Source organism: Lynx rufus, unplaced genomic scaffold (genome assembly GCF_022079265.1).
Source record: "Lynx rufus isolate CCGP_SWC_20201006 ecotype Redwood Valley unplaced genomic scaffold, mLynRuf1.p SCAF_4, whole genome shotgun sequence".
In the NCBI taxonomy this organism is placed as follows: domain Eukaryota; kingdom Metazoa; phylum Chordata; class Mammalia; order Carnivora; family Felidae; genus Lynx; species Lynx rufus.
In genome coordinates, this window is record NW_025814856.1 from 92,203,357 (window position 1) to 92,222,519 (window position 19,163).

At 34.5% G+C, this 19,163-nt stretch overlaps 1 protein-coding gene across 2 annotated transcripts in view; it reads left to right on the plus strand.

Annotated features, from left to right (window-relative positions):
* The window catches only part of RUNDC3B (RUN domain containing 3B), a 151,371-nt gene that overhangs the window by 13,885 nt on the left and 118,323 nt on the right, over positions 1-19,163 (plus strand). For both annotated transcript variants that reach the window (XM_047095834.1, XM_047095833.1), the window contains exon 2: positions 5,541-5,656. In XM_047095834.1, the coding sequence (XP_046951790.1) occupies positions 5,541-5,656 (116 nt within the window). The remainder of the gene's footprint in view (positions 1-5,540; positions 5,657-19,163) is intronic.

Consider the following 19,163-nt stretch of genomic DNA (forward strand, 5'->3'; position numbering starts at 1 on the left):
CAGGAATTAATTTAATATAGTATAATAGTTTTTAAACATAGTTTTGGTAACTGTCTCGTTTGTCTTGGTATGTTGCCGCAGGGAAAAAGGTAGTTTATGCTTTTTTTTAGGTTTGAAGGGCTTGTTCACAATCATTCTTTCTTATTTATGATCTAACAAAAATTTTCTTTGGGTTTTGGAAGTGGAAAAGAGAATCTTTTCAGACAGAGACATTTTAAAAAACTGTGCTTAATTATAAGACTCTCCTTTGTAAATTTTTGAATTTTTAATTCTTATGTAAAAGCTGTTACTTAGACTTGAATTGGTATTTTTAGGCATTCATCAAATTGTCATTTCATTATTTTAAAATCAGTCCTCTTCAGGAAATAGATGACTAATATTAATGTCATCATTATCAGGAAATAGCTCAGCATCTGTGTGATATTTTTTTTGGTGAATTGAAATTCTTTTTACAGGTTTGGTTTTTATAGCACATCTTAGCTAGTTAATGTGTTATGGAGGAAAAGATTTTCATTATTTTGGCATAATGGAGCTAGCTAGCTACATGATTCTAGAGCGGTGTTAAGTGGGATGACTTGGCTAACTAGAAGTAAAACATGAACTGTAAGGAATTAAGTTACCTTTTGAAATTTTGATTTGTGTTATCAGGAGGAGAGTTAAGATATAAATGATGAAGCAAAGCCAGAAAACTTTCTTTTCTTCCTTTTTCATTATTAACTTTGATGTAATTGAATATTTAAAATGCTTTCTTACCCTTAAATATCTTCATGCTTGGCAATAACAGAAAATGTGTCTAATGGTATCCTTTAAGATATGTGAACTTTTATTTTAGTTTTTATTCAGGTGTTGGGTTAAAAGTAATTTAATGCTCTGAGATTCACCATCTTATGTTTTTGTCATGCAAATAGTGTCTTCTATAGGAATATAAACTGATAACATGATAAAAAGACTCATGTATTTTGTTAACTACTGATTGATATGTATATAGCTCTTGGTGCTACAAAATATAGGTATTCATATCCATGGCCTTTCTTCCCGTTAGATTTTACAAAGTAGATCATTTGCTAGGGAATTTTGTATTGTTCCTGGAGGACAATAGTGACTAAAATCTTACCAGATTGTTACAGGTAGAAATTGAATGTTCAAACGTAGCTCTTTTCGATGAAATAAGTACTTTGTTATTTTTAAATTTAAAGTTTTTGTTCATTTCACTAACATGCATTACTATCTTAAATGCCATATTTAAAATTTTTTTTAATTTTTAAAATTTTTTAAAAATTTATTTATTGTTTAATTTACATCCAAGTTAGTTAAATGCCATAATTTTTTAAAGCAGTAGGTTACTTTTGCCTTGAATGTGATTGTAGAATCAGACTTCCTATTCTAGTCTACCTAACAAAGATTAGAGGGAAACGTTCAGATGTTCCAAAGTTTCCTTTTATTTAGGTCAAAATCCAAACTGTGAGTTTTATTTATTCATTTTAGGAACATTTCTTTTTCATTTTCTTACTGAATAAGAACATTGTACTTATTTATTATTAAAAGTTTGCTGAGGATTGGCAGCTTTTTTTTCATTTATTGTCTATGAGATGGACATAGGAAACAAAAACAAGTTTTCAGGTTCCTCTTTAGTCTGGTTTATCTGTTTATCTTCTTTTTGTTTCTATTTATCTACTCATGCATTTCATCTGATGTTTATCTGACTTGACTATCTTTTAGGTATAAGAGACCTACTTCATTACTGTTACTTGTTAGCTGTTCATATTTTTTCTTTACATAATGGTTTCCACTTTTGATCTTTTGTTGTAGTTACAGATAGTACTATATACTGAACATTAATCCTCCTTAGCTTTTCTCAGTCAAGGTTACTTGCCCTAACCAAAAAATTATTTGAATAATTGTTTCCTCAGTTCTCTCAAGGAGATATATATATATATATGTGTGTGTGTGTGTGTGTGTGTATGTATGTATAATTACTGCCATCATGGTTACATAAGAGAAAAGTTATTTCATTACATACAAAGAATGCCTTAGTTATTTCATCACATACAAAGAATTACATACAAAGAATGATTCTCAAAGTGTATGCTTGGATCCTCACTCTATCAGAGGTCCAAAAGGTCAAAATTACTTTCTTGTTGCATTGGGGGATGGGCTCAACGGGCAATAGGTGTTAAGGAGGGCACTTATGATGAATCACTAAATTCTATTCATGCAACCATTATTACATTATATGTTAACTAATTTGGATTTAAATTTTTAAAAAATTAAAAAAAATACTCTCTTAATTTTAAGACCTAATTTGCCTTTTTTGTTCCCATTCTTTAACAAGTGTACAGTGGAGTTTTCCAGAGCCACATGGTGTATAATATTAGAATAGATTGAATACAGAAATGGATATGAGGATTTAGCTATATTCTCTTCAACACAACATTAAAGATGTTTGCAAAGAGGAGCATCTGGGTGGCTTAGTTAAGCATACAACTCTTGATCTCACCTCAGGTCATGATCTCATGGTTTGTGGGTTCAAGCCCCTCTGTGCCCCCTCTCTGACATCAGCACAGAGCCCGCTTGGGATTCTGTCTTTCCTTCTCTCTGCCCCTTACCTGCTTGTGTTCTCTCTGTATCCCAAAATAAATAAACTTGAAAAGAAGATATTTGCAGAGATGTACAACAATGCTATTCTTGGTAATTTTTTGTTTTGGAAGGCAGCTGTGCTCACCACTATACCACCAATGCTAATTTTTTGTTTTGGCAGATACATGTTTTATAAAAATACATTACTCGAACATAATTAATTTCATTTGTAATTAATAAATAAATGGGGTGGTCCTCACTTTGCACAGTTCCAGTATGTACTAATTTCAGGTACCTGAAAATTAGTTAATACCAGTCCTACAATAACATAGTTCTAGTTTGACCACCACCATATATTAACTGTAATTGCATAAAATAAAATTTTGTTGCTCGTGCTTTAGTCTACGAATCACTGTCATTAAATGCACATCATGATTAGTGACCAAAGACATCACTTCCTGTAAGTGGGTCTAGCATTGGTCACTATTCATGTGTTATTAGTTCATACACAGAAATCAAAACCTGTAGTTGTGTTGCCTCCTTGTGTTCTGGTGATAAAAACACATGCTTTACAAAAATGGATAATTGAAAGAGTGGCAAAGAAATGGAAAATGCTAATATTGGAAGTGAAATTTGAATTTAACAAGTGGAATTATAGAAGAAATCGTAGATCACAGGAATATTGACATTGCTGCTATTCAAGGGAATTCAGGTATGCAGCCATAGGAACTTAGTGAAGGAGGATGTATTGATTTAAGTGAACAGAGTGGTTGTGCCAAAAAGGAGGTCCCAGCGTAAGTGGCACCGTCAGGCCATTTCACGTTATAGGACTTCTTAGAGATTTTCACAGTTGAAAGTGAAAAGGATAAAATGCTGGAAACTCGGGGTACCTGGGTGGCTCAACTGGTTAAGCATCTGACTTTAGCTCAGGTCATGATGTCACATTTCATGAGTTTGAGTTCTGAATCAGGTGAGCACAAGCCCTGCTTTGGGTGAGCCCGGCTTCTCTCTCTTGTTCCCCCTTCCCCTCTGCCCCCTGTGGGATTCTCTCTCTCTCTCTACCTTGCTCACATGCACCCTCTCTCTCACTCTCAAAAAAATATATGTATTGGAAACTGATCCAGACTTAGAAAGGAATAATTTGCCAAGGTATAGAAAATATGCTCAGCCCGTATTTTAAGTTATACAGTAAGAATGTAAGCACTGTTCAAACTACTCTTGGTAAATTTTTTACAGAGAAGACATTTAAAAATTCCCAATATTTCTGTTTTAAATTATAGTGTACTATTGGGGCCTCTGGGTGACTCAGTCAGTTAGGCATCTTACTTTGGCTCAGGTTATGATCTCGTGAGTTCGAGCCCCACATGGGGCTCCGCACTGACAGTGAGGAGCCTGCTTGGAATTTTCTCTCTCCCTCCCTCTCTCTCTCTCCCTCTTTCTCTCTCAGCTCCTCCTGTGCTGTGTTCTCTCTTTCAAAATAAATAACTTAAATTTTAGTTAACTATATAAACGTTTCACTAGTTTTGTAAATAATTTCCTTATACATTACACCTGGCAGCAAAGAGAGTTTTTAGTATAGAGTTTTTAGATGTAATCCATATAAACAAATCTCTTTATATTTCCCTTTATACTTACCTCCTGTGTTTTCTGTCCTGATTGAATAGTATAACCATCGAGCCTAAAGCCTAAGAAATAGTTTGTATTCCTTTATCTCCCTCATAGTTTACATTTCTAATTATTTAACAACTCTCATAATTATCTCAATTGCCTCCTTCCTCACAGATTGTCCTTACTTAGGCATTCATTTGTCACCCTTTATAGGGTATGGCTATAAAGGGATGGCATTAGGGAGTTGCTTGAGATGACAGAACTGTCCTGTATCCTGACTTTGGTGGTTACACGAATGTTGTTATATGTTAATAATCATAAACATTTTCTCTTGTCTTGCCATGATATTGGCATTTAAATTTTTTTTTTTTTTGCTGTTCTTTCAAAATAGGGCTTACAAATAAATGAACAAGTACTGACAACAGTGTTCAAGGCATTGTCCTCTGTGCTGAGGAACATATAAATGTGCAGAAGATGTTTCTGCCCTCAAGGAGTTTATATTTTAGTAAGATTGATACCACACATAACAGAAGTAGGATAAACTGTAATTGTTCCTTAAGGAAGATATGAACAAAATGCTAGCTTGTGCTGGGAATATGCAGGAGGATACTTCTTCCTTGAAGAGGTGGCATTTGAACTAAGTCTTGGAAAACACATTGATTATTGACAGTCAAAAATAGAGACAAAGGACATTCTGATAAGAGAAATCTAGCGCACTTGGCAGATTTGTAAGTTTCCTATTTACAAAGGTCATAAAAACTTCAGATCTACACTTCATCCATTCTCTCATCCTGTTTTATTCAATATTGTGTTCCAAAACTCTTAAAAGCATTTGGACACATTTCTTAGAAGTAGTATTGTAGCTTTTGAGTTTTTTGGACTTAATTTAGGTCATTTTAAAGATTCTTACTTTAATGACTGTTAACAGTGAGCTATTCGTAAGTCTTACTGTGATCAGTAGATAGTAAATATATAAGTTGAAAGCCTGATATTTATATAAAATTTTCTAAAAAAAAAAGTTAGAATGGGAGAAAGCAAAAGCATAAGAGACTCTTAAAAACTGAGAACAAACTGAGGGTTGATGGGGGATGGGAGGGAGTAGAGGGTAGATGATGGGTATTGAAGAAGGCATCTTTTGGGATGAGCACTTGGTGTTGTATGGAAACCAATTTGGCAATAAATTTCACATATTAAAAATAAATAAATAAAATTTTCTATTTACAGAGTTAATTTAAATAGGTAGAGTTTTCAATATATGTAATACTTAGAAAGTATTTTTGTAATAGTTCCTCAAAATGCTTTCTTTCCATTTTTCCTAGTTGGGTGCATGAATCAACTCTCTTTTTTTTCCACAGATTTTCAGTGAAGACCCTGATTGATCGGTCCTGCTTTGAGACAATTGATGATTCTTCTCCGGAATTTAACAATTTTGCAGCTATTTTGGAACAGATTCTCAGTCACCGGCTAAAAGGTAACAGAATTAATGTATTTATATTCCTCGACAGCTTTCTTTTTAATAAACTTGAAATTTTACAAGCCATACAGTCTGGTATGATTTAGATAATAGCCATACTCCATCTTGAAAAACATAAAACTGATTTTAGAATGCCTAATCTTTTGTCTTGTCCTTTGTCCCTCAAAAAGAAAAGAATTTCTGTTCTCAGATTTATACCTGTTTCCAGGATGCATTAAAAGTGTTGAATGTATTGTCACATACAGGCAGCAGAGTCACTTTCCATAAGTAATTAAAACAAAAGCTTAAATTAAAAGGTAGCCTATCTTCAAAGATTTCTACATGCTATTTTAACCAATTTACAAAGATGCATCCAGGCATTACATTTGTTTGCTTAATCTTTACTTTGTTAAACTTTGGACTCTTTGAAAATTTTTTTACCATAAATAGTTAAAAGAGGTATGTAAAAAGATGCTTAACTATGGTTTTATTAAAATAAATCAGTAAATATATTCACATTAGAAAGAAGAGTCTGTGGTTTCTCCGAATTATAAAAAATATTTACATTAAAATACCTATAAAATATAGCGGATAACATCAAGAAATATTATGTAGCATAAGTGAGTAGTAATAAATAATAACTTTATCACATTAATTCCATTATCTTATTTTCCTAAAGGAAACTTGATCATCAGATGTTTTCACTTAAGTTTTTATTATCTTTATTATCTTAATGGTATAGTTTCAAATCAATAATCTGCTTTGGTAATACAACTTAAGAGAATCTCAAATTTAACCTAGTGGTTAATTCTTTTCTGTGCTTTTTGATGCTTTTTGAAGCATCACGTCTTTACTCTTAATTAATTATTTAAATCATTTGAGCAGTCCTGTGGGCCTAACAAAGGGTTGAATTTAATTACATGGAAAAACAAAATTGTATTCAGTCAGCCCTTTGTAATTTAAAATGGGTCCATAACATCACTAATGCTTTTCTGTTAAAAGTTTGTTATTTTGCATTTAAAAAGTTGTTTTTTTATTTTTGCTGTACTGCATTTCCTAAATTTTCTGCCATTAATGTTACCTATTATAAGAAAATAAGTTTTTATAAAAGCAAAGGCTATGAGAATACTTTGAGATATTGTCCAGGTTACTATATTGCGGTAATCATATTTTAGAATTATATGTATAAATTTATAAATAATAATTGAGTAGAAAACACATGCAACGCAGTAGACCTTGATGTGCTTTAAAATTTACAAATGTGTTATCACAAGACCTCAGTTCCCTTGATTCAGTGTACCATTTAGCATATGAATCACTCACAAAATACATAAACAACTATCAGCAGAAAACAGGCCATGTTGAGATATCCATGCTGAGTGATTGGGCATACTCCTGACCACATAAGTGGACCCCTCCTGCACAACAGTCTGCCATCTTCTGAGTCATGCCTCAGCAAAATATAGATGATAGATCTTTAGAATTACTTAATAATGAATGTTATTTCTTTTTTTAAATGTTTATTTATTTTGAAAGAGAGAGGGTACATGTGAGTAGGGGAGGGGCAGAAAGGGAGGGAGAGAAAGAGGGAGAAAGAGAAACCTAAGTAGGCCCCACATTGTCAGCACAGAGCCCAATGTGGGGCTCCCTCTCACGAACTGTGAAATCGTGACCTGAGCTGAGATCAAGAGTTGGACACTTAACTGACTGAGCCACTCAGGTGCCCCCAGTGAATGTTATTTCACGGAAGCCATTGAACTACCATGTTGAAAATAGAATCTCTAGTTGATTTATGGATAAGGATTCCACTAGTGTGACTAAGAAAGTAAGAATGATGATACAGTGAAATTTGTGTTGTCTTTTTAGGCTAAGTAAAATTAATAATTTAAACTATGCTTTTTAAAAAAAGATCCTGTAGATTGACTAATGTGGTCACTATAATTAGTACAGATATGAATCATGAAATGATACTCAACTTTTGAGATGAGCTATTTAAAGTTTTCTTTTTAATGTTTGTTTATTTTTGAGAGAGAGATAGAGTGTGAGTGGGGTTGGGGCAAAGAGAGAGGGAAACAGAATCCAAAGCAGGTCCCAGGCTCTGAGCTGTCAGCACAGAGCTGATGTCGGGCTCTATCCCATGAGCCACAAGATCATGACCTGAGCCAAAGTCAGACACTTAACTGACTGAGCCACCCAGGTGCCCCTGAGATGAGCTATTTTAAAGACTTGGGTGTCTACAGACTTCTGTATATTAGTATTCTGATATATAACAAATTGCTTTTACTTTTGGAGAAGTTATATAATTATTTTTGTGGTACACTGTGTTCACCTAAAATTTAGTATGTAATAACTAATTTTTCCAATGTTTGTCTTTATAGAAGTACAGATTTAAAATGTGTAACTTTGTGGGTTTGTGAGATTCACTTTCTTCCAGGTACTTTTTATTTTTGAAATAAAAGGGCATTTTAAATATTAAAATTTTCAGAGAAAGGTAAAATCCACCCCCAGGCACAAATAGGCTGTACTGACACTTGTAAAGTGGAAAACTGAAACAGTTATTTATTTAATTCATTCTAAAAGTCCCAATGTTGAAAAGGAAGCTTTTAAAACTACATACATTAATCTTCTTTATAGTTATCTCTCAGTAAAATAATGATCTTATTTTCCTGGAAGATAGCTGAGAACTAGGAATTAATCACAGAATATAGAATTCAAAGAGACATCAGTTCAGGTCTTCACTAATTTTTGAACTTTTATTTACTTTAAAGTCTCCTCCTCTCCACCCCATCCGCACCTGCCCTAATAAAAGCAACTGTAGACACTGGCTGTGTAAGTGGAGTGTGTGGTTGAAGCAGATTGAGAAAATTGGGCATTGTACCTGCTCAGCAGTAGTTGTACCGCACCACCCTGTAACTCTGTAGCATTACTTCAGGTAGCACCGTGAATCACAGATTAAAAATTTCTCTAATCTCTGTCCTTCTGAAGCAATCCACTCAACAATATTCATGACTGGTAGACATACAGACTGTTTGAATACTTCTGATGTCTGAGAACTTAGGATAGTAAAGCAGTTCATCACATTTTGGGGCAGTTTAGATTGTTAGAAAACTCTTATATAAATGAAGCCAACCTATTTGACTGGCTTTGATATATTTTCTGCCACTTTTTTGTTTTTCAGTTTTGAACCTAATATTAAAAGACTGCTATTATATAATTCTTTGTCCTCAGTTCTCCTTTTTTCTAGGTAATGTATCTGTAGTTCCTTCAACCTTCTGGAACCACCACAGTCTTAGTTGTTCTTCTGGTTTGTCACTGGTTTATTGCTATTGCTCTTAAAATCTGATACTCATAGCTGAGTAAAGTGCTTCATATAGGTCAACACTGTATTAGTTCAGAACTTAAGATTATGCTGATATTTTGATTCCCACATCACACTTTTGGTTTTCATTGAAATAGAGACCAAGTCAAATCCCATAGATTTTTAGAAATTGAACTATTGCTTAATTTGTGTTTTAGTTAATTCTCTTAGTTGCCTGTGTAGAAGTTTGATAGGGATAAATACTGTATTTTTTCCTTTGTCGTCCACTATATAGATGGATGAAGTGGCAATAAAAAAACTTAAAACTTCTAAAGATGAAGTGGACTATTTTTTTCCTATTTCTCTCACTATATCTAAAAGTCTGGACATTATTATATAAAACAAATACATGAGGACCCCAAAAGGTAGGGAGAAGAAGAAAGACTCTCTAGGGACTCTCAGACTTTGGGAATAACACGATTGGTTCTTTAAATTTTCTGACTGCCTTGTATACCAAGATTGGGTAAGCCAGTAGCCTATAGACATCAATATGTACAGAAAGCAAGGTGGAAGACTTTTAGTAACAGCTCTACTTTAGCCAAATGCCACAGAAGAAGTGTGGTACCACCCCCACCCAGGCTAGAAAAGGTTAAGTGGGGGACTTAGAATTCCCTTCTCCTGAGGCTGTAACAGTGTGTCCCCCATCATCATCAGAGTGGTATCAAAGAAGGCCATGCAAAGAACTGGGACTTGGGAACTGGGACTTCTTCCCTCCTGGCTGGTTGTGAGTCTTTTCTTCCTATCTTACCTCCCACCCTCACCATGTTAATGGAGAGCCTGGATTTCCATTCCCAACCCAGCAGTAATGAGGGGTCATTTCCCTGCCATCCTGAGGTTGTGTCAGAAGAGACATTTTGGAGATTGATGTCTTTCACCATCGCCCAGCAGTAACAAGAATACTCCCAATGCATTATCAGTGGAGACCTTGTAGGAAGCCTGGACTCCCACCTCCACCCAGCAGTAATGAGAACTCCCCTGTCAAATGTCAGTGGAGGTCAACTGGAAAAATTGGACTTCTCCCTCCACTTGGCAGTAATGAAGTGATCTCACCACTTTTTACCTTCCCCTGCCAGAACTGTCATAGAAAGCCAGTGAAATAAGATTCCAACACTCATAACATAATATGAGCACGTCCAGGTTTCATATGAAGATCACTTGTCATAACAAGAACCAAGAAAATCTCAAATTGAATGACAGAAGACAACTAGTAGATGTGAACACTGAGATGACAGAGGTATTAAGTTAGTGACAAAGATCGTAAGTTGATCATGATAAAAATACTTCAGTGAGCAGTTAGAAACATGCTTGAAACAAATGAAAAAGTAGACAACATCAACAAAGAAATAGAAGATATAAAAAAAACTGAATAGAAATTTCGGTACAAAAAGTACAAAACCAAAATGAAAAGCCGAATGGATAGGCTCAACAAGAAGATGCAGGGGACAGAGGAAAAAATCAGTGAACTAGAAGAGAGAACGATAGAAAAATTTTAATCTAAATAACAAAGACTAAAAATAATCTAAAATTAGAAAGTGGACTTAAAAAATGAACAGAGCCACAGGGACTTGTAGGACTATAATAAAAGATCTAAATCTTTTCATCAAAGGGTCTGAGTGAGAGGAGAAAGGAATGTATTGAAAAGGTGCTGAAAAAATAATGGCTGAAAATTTCCCAAATTTAGCAAGAGACATAGGCATACAGATTTGAGAAACTAAGTGAATCACAGAGTAAATCCAAAGAAATTCATGCCAAGACACATTATAATTAAACTTTTGAGAAATAAAGACAAGGAAAAAATGTTGAAAGTAGCCAGAGAAAAATGACACCCTGTTTGTAAAGGAAAAACTGTTTGAATGATGGCAGATCTCTTATCAGAAACCATGGAAGCACTTCTTTTAAGTGCTAAGAGAAAAATGTCAACACAGACTCCTATAGCAGAATTATTTTTCAGTTTTGAAGGGGAAATCTAGCCATTCTCAAAACAAGGAGAACTAAGCAATTTGTCACCAATAGACTGGCCAAAGAACTGCCTTGAAGCAGAAATGAGATGATAAGGAAGAAAATACAATAATTTCCTATTTTTAATGTTTTCCTTATTTTTTTGATTTTTCTTTTTCTTGTCTTCCTGTGGATTACTTGAGTGTTTTTTTTAAATTCCATTTTTATCTGTCTGTATTGTTTTTGAGTGCATCTTTTGGCATAGATTTTTTAGTGGTTGCTCTAGGTATTAGGTTGTATATACAAAATTTAATCACAATCAAAAGTATCATTGTTTTCTGGTCTTAAATTCAAAAACTATGCCTTTATTTCCCTTTACCCCCCCCCATTTATAATATAATTGCTTTAAAAAGTTAAAAATAGAACTAACCTTCAATCCAGTAATCACGCTACTGTGTATTTACCCAAAGAATACAAAAACACTAACTTAAAAGGATATATGTACCCCTATGTTTATTGCAGCATTATTTACAATAGCCAAATTATGGAAGCAGCCCAAATGTCCATCAGTAGATGAATGGGTAAAAAAGATGTGATACACACACACACACACACACACACACACACACACACACACACACTGGACATTATCTAGCCATGAAAAAAGAATTAAAACTTAACCATTTGCAACAACATGGATGGAGCTAAAGAGTATGATGCTACAGTAGAGAAAGACAAATACTATATGATTTCACTTGTGGAATTTAACAAAGAAAACAAATGAACAGTGGGAAAAAAGAGACAAACCAAGAAATAGACTCTTACTTGTCTATGGAGAACAAATGATGGTTACCAAAGGGGAGGAAGGTAGGGGGATAGGTGAAATAGGTGAAGGGGTTTAAGAGTACACTTATGATGAGCACTGAGTAATGTACAGAATTGTTGAATCACTATATTGTATACCTGAAACTAACACAACACTGTATGTTAACAATACTGGAATTAAAATTAAAAAAAAGAAATACATATAAATGCTTTAAATATTTCCCCTACAATAGATTAGAACCACATTAGACAGTGTTAGAACTTTTGTTTCCACCATTAAACTTAATTGAGAAAACCCAAGAGGAGAAGGTCAGCCTATTTCAGGTTGCTGATTTGTCCAGCACAGAGTCTGGGATGTATGGGGCAAGGAAATTTACCTGCTGTGTTATTTCTTGGCTTCTAAGATCTCTAGCCCGGGTTCCTTTTATTCTCTCTCTTCAGAGTCTTTTTGTTTTATATGTAATGTCTAGTGTTTTTAGTTATATTTGGCAAGAGGAAAGTGCATCTGCTTTGTCCTGTCTGGTACCAGAATTCTTATTTAATTTTTTAATGTGAAGAATTACATCAGTAGTGTTCCTAATGTTAAATCCATATATTCTTGGGACAAATCCAAATTGAGCCTCATGTATTGTTTTCATATACTTGGCCAGATTTAGAATTTAGTTTGCTAGTATTTTAGGAGTTTTGGTTCTATGTAATTTCTGTTTTATACTTGTTTTGGTTTTTGTTATGAAGATTATATTAGCCTCACTAAATGAATCAAAAGTGTTTTATCTTTTTTATTCCTTGGAAGAATTTTCCATAAGCTTGGAATTGACTGTTAGAAAGAATCTGCCAGTAAAAACTCTGGGTTAGGTGGGGAATGTGCATACTTACAGGTTTCTTTAGGTTGTTGACTTCTCTTCTGTATTCTCTTTTACAGTTACCAGTTTCTTTTCTGTACCCTCTTAATTGTTTAATCCCTATTCAGTTTCTGTTTTTCCTTTCAGTGTGCCACATTTAAAATAGATAAATTTAGGGGTGCCTGGGTGGCTCAGTCAGTTAAGTGTCTGACTTCGGCTCAGGTCATGATCTTATGGTCCATGGCTTTGAGTACCATGTCAGGCTCTGTGCTGACAGCTTGGAGCCTGGAGCTTGCTTCGGATTCTGTGTCTCCCTCTCTCTGTGACCCTTCCAGGCTCATGCTCTGTCTCTCTCTCTCAAAAAAAAAAGCAAAAACAACAAAAAAACAAACTTAAAAAAATAGATAAATTTATCTAAATGGTTTTAAAAAGTTAAAGCTCACTGAAGAGATCTAAAAACTTAAAGCTTAAAGCACATATTCGTCTTTATAGCTTTTTTTAAGAGCTGAAATTCTGTCTTTTTTTAAACTTAGACCCTACCTATACTTATGTATGAGCCATCCACCGCCTTTTCTGAAGGATATGACATGTTTCATTCAGATTGCTGTTAAGAAACAAAAATTTCACTGTTGTTACTTTCCATGCAGTTGTCAGCTAGTTGGTCCCCTTTTCATCCCTAATATTATTAATTCTTTTTCTTTTTTTCATAAGCAGTATTGCCAGAGATTTGTTAATTTTATTAGTCTTCAAGTAATTAACTTATGGCTTTTTTGTTCATTTATGTATGCTAATGACATCATTATTTCCTCTATTAAATTTTCTTTGAGTCTATTTGTTATGTTGGGTTCCTAGCAGATTAATTTTCAAACTTCTCTCCAAGTACTGCTTTGGTTACATGTATAAGTTGGGATATATAATATTTTTATTAATACTCATTTTTAGGTAACTTCTAATTTTCATTATTTTGGCTTATTGTTTAAAAGTTAATTCTTAGGGTTGCTGAAAATAAGAATTTTTCCTTTTTATTTTTACTTCTGTATTAATTAAATTGTGGTCAAAGAATTTGATCTGTAGGGCAGATGTTTTGAAATTTGTAAGATTTGCTTAAAGGCCTAGCCTATGGTTGGCTTTAATAAATGTTTCATCTTGAGAATAATGTTTATTCTATAATTGATTATGTTTCTCAAATGTTACATTTTTTATATTAATAGCTTAAAATTTGAAACTTATTATTTTGATGGATTTACCAAGTTACTCTTACAGATATGTCTAATTTTGTTTTTTAGATTTTGAGTCTATTTTGGTGTATTCAGTTTTAGGGTTTTTATAGATTTCCTCATTTTCTGTTTACTTATTTTTGGCTTCTTAAGGATTTCGATGATTTGTTTCATGTAACTGTATTTTAAAGTGTGTTTGTTATATATTATCCAGCATTTTCAATTTTCCTACTGTTTTGTGTTGGGTATCAGGAAGGTGTTCCTAAAATTCCATGTTTACCACTCCATAGACAAATTATTGCTATATCTAAAGAGAGCTCTGAAACTTCCTCTTCTTCTTTGAAAGTTATCCTTGCCTTTTGTTGTGAATAGTTTGAGTGAATAAACTTAATGGGCAAAGTATGTAACATTGAGGTAAAACAACTATGGCTGTAATTTTAAGTATTTATTAGTTTATTTTAGATAGTCTCTACTGTCATGTGGTTAAAAATATTTTCCATTAAAAAGTATCCAGATATATGTATATATATTTGCATAGTATATGTTATATGCACTGTAATATGTAGTCATCATATACGTTAATGTTTATGCAATACCGTATATAATGAATTATATATATTTTAAAGTTAAGACACCCCCTTTTCCCATGTTCCTATCTTTATATAAATTTACCTATTTCTATCCTCTAGCCTGGGGTTTTAATTACTTTTTTGTTCCTTTGGATACAAGGTTCTTTTCTACTTGAGCATGAAGTATACTCCTGGTTATTATCCATTGGAGCTTTTATTTGAATAGTAATTTTGTTTTCCAGTCTGCTGCATTCTTCTGTTTCCTTTTTATTCCTTTCTTTCTAGCTGGTTCTTAATAAGCTTTTCTTTCAGATGGTTTTTCTCTTTCCTCTGCTGTTATTATTGCATTCTGAACTCTTCATTTTTCTTAACCCTGGAAAATTTCCTACGAAAACTTCCCTTATTTTTCTACTGTATCCTTTTTTTCAGGCAACATGGGTTCTGCTTATTATGTCTTTTACTACACTGTACACTTTACCACATTATAGCCTTCCAATATTATAATTAAAAAACCTAACTGAACCTAAAATGTTATTCAAGATGGAGTAAATCCACTACTATCCTAACTGTTTTAGTCTGCTCAGGCTGCTATAACATAATGCCACAGACTGGATAGCTTAAACAACAGAAATTTGTCTTTTACATTTCTGGATGCTAGGAAGACCAAAACCAAGGTACTGGCTAATTGTGATTATGGAAAGAACTTTTTTCCTGGCGTGAAGCTGGTCACCTTCTTGCCATGTCCTCACATGGCAGAGAGAAAGAGTGCTTTCTGAGATCGTTGCTCTCAAGGACACTAATTTTATCAGATTAGGACCCCACCCTTCTGACTTCATTTAACCTTAATTACCTATGTAGTCACAGTGGGAGTTAGGACTTGAACATATGATTTTGGGGGGATGTGACTCAGACCTTATCTTTCTCCTCCTGATTGAATCTAAAAACTAGGCAGAATACAGAAAACAACTAGTTGTATACTATGAAAAATAAACAGTAGCATCCAGACTGGGAAGAGATACCAAAATTTGAAGAGGAACTATTACAGGAGTTAGTATCCTGTGTATTTTTTCCTCTTATTATATCCTCAGCTTTAACCTGTGGGGGCCTCAGTTCTTAATTGCACTTGTGGATGCAGACAGCAAAAACTCTCAACAGTAACCTCTTTCTGGTAAGAGGAAAAGGAAAGATAGCCTTTGTGAGTCAGGGAGTGTTGGAGTCTTCCCATTTTTTTCTCTTTTTCCTTGCTTCTTTTCCCCCAAATGTAGCTTAAAGTTTCCCATATCTTTTTGACAGTGTGGGAAGTTAAAAAATTTCTGATAAAATGGAAGAGTAATTAATAAAAAAGAGACCTGGGAACCAAAGATTGTATCAGGGAAGAGAGAGCTGGAAAGAATAATGCTCTGATTCTACATGCTAATAATGAGCATGAGTCCTGGCTTCATACCCAAGATTCTGAGGAATGAGCTAGGACACTAAGTCCTAGAGTGGCATATATATGGGTAAGATGCAAAGAACCATAGCAAAGGCTTTGCAAACTGAACTTATGTTGGAACTTCTGCACATATAAGACAAGAAAGAACTTGGCTATCTGGATTTAACCAGGTTGATTGCCTACCAAAACAGAGCAAAACAAAAATCAACATACTTCCGAGGGTTTTAACAGAATACAGAATTTAAAGATAAGCACCTACTATAAAACCCAAAATTGCTTCACATAAGAAGAATCAGGAAAATATGGCCAGTTCTTTTTTTTTTTTTTTTTATATGAAGTTTATTGACAAATTGGTTTCCATACAACACCCAGTGCTCATCCCAAAAGGTGCCCTCCTCAATACCCATCACCCACCCGCCCCTCCCTCCCACCCCCCATCAACCCTCAGTTTGTTCTCAGTTTTTAACAGTCTCTTATGCTTTGGCTCTCTCCCACTCTAACCTCTCTCTTTTTTTTTTTTTTTTCCTTCCCCTCCCTCATGGGTTCCTGTTAAGCTTCTCAGGATCCACATAAGAGTGAAACCATATGGTATCTGTCTTTCTCTGTATGGCTTATTTCACTTAGCATCACACTCTCCAGTTCCATCCACGTTGCTACAAAAGGCCATAAAACATGGCCAGTTCTAAAAAGAAAAGACAAAGATGCTAATACTGAGGTTAATTATCAAAGATACTATAGCAGCCATTAGAACCATGCTCTGGGATGTAAATACCCTTTTTTCTTTTCTTTTTCAAATTTTTACTTAAATTCTATTAGTTAACATGGTACAATATTGGTTTCCGGAAGTAGAATTCAGCGATTCACCACTTACAACACCCAGTGCTCATCATAATAAGTACCTTTCTTTTTTTAAAAAAAGTTTATTTATTTTGAGAGAGAGAGAGCCTGGGAGGGGCAGAGAGAGAAGAGAGAATCCCAAGCAGGATCTACACTGTGAGTGCAGAGCCCAACGTGGGGCTCCATCTCACAAACTGTGAGATCATGAACTGAACCAAAATCAAGAGTCAGACATTTAACCAACTGAGCCATCTAGGTGCCCCCCTCAACAAGACCCATCACCCATCTAGTTCATCCCCCCCCACCTCCCTCCATCAACCCTCAGTTGGTTACCTATCTTTAAGAGGTTCTGATGGTTTTTTTCCATCTCTCCCCTTATTCCCCCCCCATATGTTCATCTGTTTTGTTTCTTACATTCCACATAGGAATGAAATCATATGGTATTCATCTTTCTGTGACTGACTTATTTTGATTAGCATAATATTTTATTAGCATAATAAAAGCCTCGTTTTTCCGTCCACATCATTGAAAATGGCAAGATATCATTCTTTTTGATGGCTGAGTGATACTTTGTTGTGTGTGTGTGTGTATGTGTGTGTGTGTGTTTATATATAGTGTGTGTGTATGTATGTGTGTATATATATATATTTAACGATTATTTCTTGGGTATTGAGTTTATTTTTATTTTTATTTTTTTACATTTATTCCTTTTTTGAGAGACAGAGAGAGACAATGTGATTGGAGGAAGGACAGAGAGAGAGGGAGACACAGAATCTGAAGCAGGCTCCAGGCTCTGAGCTGTCAGCACAGAGCCCAACATGGGGCTTGAACTCATGAGCTGTGAGATCATGACCTGAGCCAAAGTCAGTTGCTTAACTGACTGAGCCACCCGGGCATTCGGGTATTGAGTTTAGTAAGTTCTATTCCTTTGATCTATGTGTCCATTTCTGTGTCAGTACCATGTTGTCTTGATGACTATAACTTTATAATATAGCTTAAAATTTGTAATTGTTACGCCTCCAGTTTTTTTTTCAGGTTTGCTTTGGCTATTTAGGGTCTATTGTAGTTCCATACAGATTTTAGGATTGTTTTTTCTACCTCTGTTAAGAAGGCTGGGTGGTATTTTGTTCAGGATTGCATTAAATGTGTAGATTGCTTTGGGCAGTATAGACATTTTAACAATGTTTGTTCTTCCAATCCAGGAATAGGGAATGCTTTTCAATTTCTTTGCGTCTTCTTCAGTTTCTTTCGTAAGTGTTCCTATAGTTTTCAGAATACAGATCTTCTACCTCTTTGTTTAGGTTTATTCCTAGATATATTATTGTTTTTGGTGAGGTTGCAAATGGGATTGATTTTTTCATTTATTTTTCTGCTGCTTTGTTTTTGGTGTATAGAAATGCAACAGATTTCTGTACATTGATTTTATATCCTGTGACTTTGCTGAATTCATGTATTAGTTCTAGCAATTTTTTGGTCGAATCTTTTGGGTTTTGTACATGGAGTATTATATTATCTACAAACAGGGAAAGTTTGACTTCTTCCTTGCCAATTTGGATGCCTTTTATTTCTTTTTGTTGTCTGATTGCTGAGGCTAATACTTCCACTACTATGTTAAATAGTAATGGTTAGAGTGGCATCCTTGTCTTGTTCCTGACTGTAGGGGAAAAGCTCTCAGTTTTTCCCATTGAGGATGATACTAGCTGTGGTTCTTTCTCATAGGGTTTTTATTAATGTGGTGTATCACATTGATTGCTTTGCAAATATTGAACCATACCTGTAGCCAAGGAATAAATCTCGATTGTGGTGAATAATTCTTTAAGTGTATTGTTGGATTTTATTTGCTAGTATCTTGAGAATTTTTTGTATCCACGTTCATCAGAGATGTTCATCATGAAATATTCCTTTTTAATGGGGTCTTTGTCTGGTTTTGGAATCAGGGTGATGCTGGCCTTGTAGAATGAATTTGGAAGTTTTCCTTCCATTTCTATTGTTTGGAACAGTTTCAGAAGGAAAGATACTAACTCTTCTTTTATATATCTGGTAGAATTCCCACTGGGAAGCCATCTGGCCCTGGATGTTTATTTGTTGGGAGATTTAAAAAAAATTTTTTTTAATATTTATTTTTGAGAGAAAGAGCATGAGTGGGGAGGGGCAGAGAGAGATAGAGACAGAATCCAAAGCAGGTTCCAGGCTCTGAGGTGTCAGCACAGAGCCTGATGTGGGGCTAAAAACCCACAAATCATGGGATCATGTCCTGAGCCAAGTCAGACATTGAACCAACTGAGCCACCCAGGTACCCCTGGGAGATTTTTGATTACTGTTTCAATTTCTTTGGTGATTATGGGTCTGTTCAAATTTTCTATTCCTATTTCAGTTTTGGTAATTTGCATGTTTCTAAGAATTTATCCATTTTTTCTAGATTGCTCAGTTTGTTGACATACAATTTTTCATAACGTTCTCTTAAAATTGTATTTCTGGGGTGTTGGTTGTGATATCTCCCCTTTCAT